At 31.4% G+C, this 5,838-nt stretch overlaps 1 protein-coding gene across 1 annotated transcript; it reads right to left on the bottom strand.

The window, feature by feature from the left end:
- Positions 1 to 2,782: 2,782 nt before the first annotated feature.
- LOC120144342 (formate dehydrogenase, mitochondrial-like) lies at positions 2,783 to 5,291 on the bottom strand. Its single transcript, XM_039158431.1, has 6 exons — positions 5,095 to 5,291; positions 4,483 to 4,654; positions 3,622 to 4,162; positions 3,385 to 3,509; positions 3,147 to 3,259; positions 2,783 to 3,063 (listed from the first exon to the last, which is right to left on the bottom strand). The coding sequence occupies exons 1-6, from the start codon at positions 5,176 to 5,178 to the stop codon at positions 2,950 to 2,952; spliced, it is 1,149 nt and encodes a 382-aa protein (XP_039014362.1). The 5' UTR covers positions 5,179 to 5,291; the 3' UTR covers positions 2,783 to 2,949.
- Positions 5,292 to 5,838: the final 547 nt, after the last annotated feature.

Raw genomic sequence — 5,838 nt, 5'->3', positions numbered from 1 at the left:
CCACTCCTTGTTAGGTGTTATATGATAAGAGCATCCTGAATCAAGAATCCATGCATCTGTCAACTGAGTTGTTGAAATAGAAAACATATCACCATTACTATAATCTGTATTGTCATCCTACACCACATTCACAGACTTGGATGATTCATCACGTTTCTCATCAGTATGTTTTTTCCACTTTGGACAAACTTTTTTCATATATCATGGCTCCTTCCACTTATAGCAATGAATTGTCTTTTTTTCCCTAGACTTTGATATGAAATTTCGTTTTCTAAACCCCTCATTCTCTCACTTTCTTCCACGGTCATGATTACCTTTAATATATAAATCAAAATGAATTAATACCATAAATCTTAAATCCTAAACCTTAAACCTGAACCATTAAAAATTAATTTTAAAATTAATTAAAAAAATAAAGGAATAATTTAAAATATATAAATATTCTTACATGTTTTAAATTTAAAAAATAAATCATAGTGATCAAAACATAACAAAAACTTAAGTTTAGTTATAGTTTTGAAAATATAATTGAATGATCAAAATAAAATAATTAAAAATAATTTGGATTTGATATCCTAAAATTTTAGGACTATTATGTTCTTTAATATGTCAAATCTAAGCTATTAATGTGGTGAACTCAAAATTTGAACCATATGTTTTTTTTGGGTAAAAAACGAACTAAATATCAAAAGAAAACTCTAAATAATTACCGATTTTCATGTTAAGTTTGTCTTCTTAGAATCTGGAACGTATTATCTCTGGGGTCATTTGAAAGATTATTCTAGTGAACTCATCATTTTGCATCAACTTTGCCATGTTGTCAACTACCCTGTTCCCTTCCTGTCACTAATATTTAACGTTAGGGTGCATTTGGTTCACGAAATGTAAGATTACTAGTGGGAATAAAAGATTACCAGGGAATAGGATTACTGAGAATGTTGTATTTTGTGTTTGGTTGGTTTAGCAGGAATGTAAGATTATTGTGTTTGGTTAAAGGAATAAAAGATTATTGGAATGTATATTTGACCAAATTGTCCTCATTATATATTTGTATAATATTACAAATTGTAAAATATTTATATATTTTCTTTAAAAAATTAAATTCATAATATTTATATAATTTTTTACAAAATTAAAAATATAAAAAAGGTTTAATGAAAGGGTAAAAAAAATTTAACCCCTGAATTTCATATAAAATTTTAATTATAGACTTTTTTTTGTAAATCTAAAATAATTTAAGGATAAATTTGTAATTTAACCTTCATAGAATTTTTATTATTCAATGACAGAAGAATGATATTTTTGAAAAAAATAAAAATTTAAGGGCATTTTAGTCCAAAACGCCGGTAATGTTACAATACCTAAGAGAAGGGAGGTAATGACATTCCCGGTAATATACCAAAAAAATCTACTATTGGTAATAAAACATTACCGGGAATGAGATTATCAGCCAACCAAACATGGGAATCCCACAATCTTGAACAAACACCCCCTTAAAGTTAACGACTAGAACAATAACTTGATTAATACGATAATGATACTTTGAGATTCCTACTGAAGCTGTTCTCAACCTGGTGTTGGGGGAAATCCTACCTCCCCCTTACCTCATTACATATGGGAATAAGGGTCAGCTAAAAAAATACTTTGAGGATTCAATTAGAATATTTTAAAATTTAAAAATTGATATAATAAAATTATTAGATTAATTAGGTTCCAATAAAAGGTAATTTAATTCTAGGTAAATTACACGGGTAACCACCAAATTATAGTCATAAATCATTTTAACCACCAACTTTTGAAAACGATCAAACAGACTATCCATCTATTTAAATGGTTCATTTAAGATATTGTCCATTAATTTTTAACAGACATAGTGACGTGCAATTAAGTCAAATTGACATGATTATATATTCAGTCCATAATATTTATATATTATATCAATTTAATCACTGTTTTAATTCAATTAAATAAATTCAACTCTAATCCAGAGATGCCACATCTGTGTAAAGGGAAAACATTTGAAAAATATAAAGGGCTGGGGGATTTGAACTAAAGACCATATGATGCCCTAGGACAAGCTTTTGTCACTAGACTAAGCTATTTAATTGGTTTAAAATTACACAACAACAACACATATATATATTATTTTTTAAATAAATCTAATAAAGTAAATTATATTTCATATATATATATATATATATTAAATTATAGTTAATATAGTACTTAAAAATAAAAATGAGTTTAATATTTTTATTTAAATTATTTTCTATAATTATTTTTAAAATAATAATATATAAATTATAGAAAATAATTTATATAAAAATAAAAATAAGCTAAATATTTTTATTTAAATAATAATATTGTGAGATTAATAAATATTTAAATCACAAAAAATTTAAATAATTATATTGGTGGGAATTTTTTTAAATAATATATATCTTAAAATTTTATATAAATTATTTTGTGATATAAATATTTATTAAACTCACAATATTATTATTTAAATAAAAATATTTTTTATTTTGTTTTTATATGAATTATTTTCTATAATTTTATTTTTTTAATATAATTTATATATGTATGTGTGAAATAACTTCAAACACAATATATAAAGCATTGTGTTATTTTAAACCAATTAAATAACTTGGCCTGGTGGCAAAAACTTTCTCAGGGACATCATGGGTCCTTGGTTCAAATCTTTATATAAAGTTTATTATTAATTTGACCAATTATAAATGTGGTCAACACTTGTTTGTACTATAACTCATTACAACTTAGTTCATGAATTGAAAACATCAAGTTCAAAGCACCAGATGGCACATTATTTGCAGAGGACTTTGATCCGAAAAGCAAACTTTTGGATTATGTAACACATTATTTCAAAAGGATTTAAGCTGGCTGTCAACAGAACACATTCTTCGAAGTCTTTCATCGACAAAGAAGACGAAATCATCGGTACTGAGGAGCGAGTTCACCTTCCTTGACAATGTAGTGTTGTACAGGAAATTCTTCACCTTTGAAGTACCTCTCAAGCATATCCTTGACTCCGGCAGCATACCGCAACTGCACAAGTTCCGTTTTCGTTTTAGTTGTTGGCAAAAGCAAGGATGTTAAGTCGGAGAGCAAAACATAGAAAGGGCATATACCTGAGCATCAATGGTGGTTCCAGAAATATGAGGAGTCATTGCTTGATTTGGCATATAACGCCATGGATGGTCCTTTGGAGCTGGTTGTGGAAACCAAACATCTCCGCTGTAACCTGAAAAATCACGAAAAATATAGGATTTGAGTGTCAGATACGAAGTGTATGTTTAATTTTTCTAATTTTTTCTTGTATTTTGGAGGTCAACAAAAACATGTTGAATTTCAAATGTAGGAACATACCTGCAATGTGTCCACTTGAACAAGCATCGGCAACTGCCTGAGTGTCCATAATTGCTCCTCGAGCATTGTTAACGATCAAGACTCCCTTCTTCAACTTCGCGATCCGATGTTTGTCAAACATCCCTCTATCATACAGATTGTGATAAGTTTAATGGAAATTTTGAGGAACACATAGGACATTAACCAATGATAATCTGTAAGTTAGGGCATTCAGTCGCAAATGTAATGAAAACAGACCTTGTTTTCTCAGTAAGAGGCATGTTTACAACAATGATGTCACATTTTGGAAGCATTGCGTCAAGATCCTCCTCGAATTTAGCTCCGGTTTGCTTCTCCAATTCCGGATCCATCTTGAGTCTATCATGGTATAGTAGATTACAGTTGAATGGTTTCAGTCGTTGGAGTAAGAGCTTGCCAATACGACCTGCACCTATAGTTCCAACTGTCTTCCCTTCTAGATCATAAGCTCTGTAAGCAATGCCTGCAACATTCCAATCCCCAGAAATAACTTGATGGTGGCCGGGTAAGAAATTTCGGACGAGAATAAGAATTCTCATTAGCTCGTCCTCAGCAACCGAGACAACATTGCTTCCAGTGACCTCAGCAACAGTCAAACCAGCTTCAGCTGCTGCTTTCAGATCAACATGATCGGAGCCAATCCCTGCAGTGAGCAGCAGTTGCAAGTTCTTGGCCTTCTTGATCCTCTCTGCCGTAACGTAAGCCGGGTGGAATGGGGTGGATATGAGAACATGGAGATCAGGGATATGCTTATCGAGTTCTACAATATGGACACGGTTGATTAAAATCGAACTTGTATTAAAAAATTTCAGAAATTCACTATTTTTTAAAGTTCAAATAATAGATCAAAGCAAGCAAGGGATGCCATGGATTAACCATTTGAATCATGGTAACAACATATTGCAATGAACTGGTATTAACAACACTGGCATTCTAAATTATAAACTCAGCATTCTTACTATACCAACGAAATTTACTTCCCTATGCAAGATCATGGAGGCAGCGACATCATTCGATGATGACAAATGATAACACATTAACCGCATATCGGAAAAGGATAGTAGGGATCTTTATGCTTACCGCAATCTGGTCCATCTTTGTCGTCGGTAACGATATACTGGTGCCCCTGTGACTCGAGCCACTGGCGCAAGCCCAAGGCTCCCTCCACACAACCAACGAAGTTGGGATTCTTCGTAAAGTACTCATTGGCCTTGTAAAACACCCCAACAATCTTTTTGCTCCCCGGAGAAACCTGTAAGAAACATGACATGACAGCAGCACTTAAACCACTACTGGAAAATGGATTTGTAGGGCAAAAAACATGATATTCGTATCAATCTTGAAAAAATATTTAAATTCATGATACACGCCTGTAAAATATATTATTAATTAAGAATAAAGAATTTTATGAAAAAGTAATTAAATAATCCATGACAGGTGACACTGAGCCAGACGACACACTTTGCCACACCAGTGCATGCAAAGGAACTAGCCAGGCCCTTCGTCGTTTTCGATGATCCCAATTTCCAGTCATCAAATTCACTTAAATTACTCATTGATTTAACCAGAAAAATATCAATCTAAACTTGGAATAATCTTAAAGTTCTTAACAACAAATAACCCAAACTAGATTTCAACTTAATATGAAACAAGAAATGAAGAGCTAAAAAAAAAGCACATGGATTAGCTTACATGGAGTTGTCGGGTAAGAACAGAGGATGACCCAGAATTGGCCACAGCTTTGATAGCAGAGCAAGCAACTTGTTTCATAGCCATATTCTCAAGAAAACTTTCAAAGTAACGGGATTTTGTTTGAGTTGTGGAAGAAATGGTGATGAAGATGTTCTGCTTTTGATCCGTTTTATAGGCGAAAAATCAGTTTCCCAATTGTAGAAAACCCAGACGAGGTACATTTGGGGTTGGCTTTTGCTTCTCGTCCACTGGTTTGTTGACTTTTAGTACGTGTCGAATTTTAGTTTGTTCTTCTCAAGCAGCCATTAATAATTTTAAAAAGTATATTTCGAACAACTCATTAAATTTTGTGAAATGGAGGGGTATTATGTTTTTAAGAAGGAAATGAATTTAACATTAATTCTTTTAGGGATAAGTATTAAGTAGAGGTGGGTATATAGGTTAAGGCTCGCGGATTATTCGTTTAATCCGGTTTGGTAGGTTTTGGACATTAAAAATTGAAGTTCGTTTAAATTGCAGACTTTTTAGTTCGGACCGTTAAATCCGTGGGTTTAATGGGTATAACCGTTGGTAGCCCACAAAAGTCCGTTTAATTTAAAATTTATAAAATGTTATATAAAATAAACTTAAAGAATTTTATAGAAAAAGAAAATAAATTACCTATAAATATGATGATACTTATAATCATTGTAGTTCTTAAATTTATTAGGGTATTTTTCATAATTCTATTGTTGCTTATATTTT

Source organism: Hibiscus syriacus, unplaced genomic scaffold (genome assembly GCF_006381635.1).
Source record: "Hibiscus syriacus cultivar Baekdansim isolate YM2019G1 unplaced genomic scaffold, ASM638163v2 tig00110888_pilon, whole genome shotgun sequence".
NCBI classification, from domain to species: Eukaryota; Viridiplantae; Streptophyta; class Magnoliopsida; order Malvales; family Malvaceae; genus Hibiscus; species Hibiscus syriacus.
This window is presented reverse-complemented; position numbering and strand designations above follow the sequence as displayed.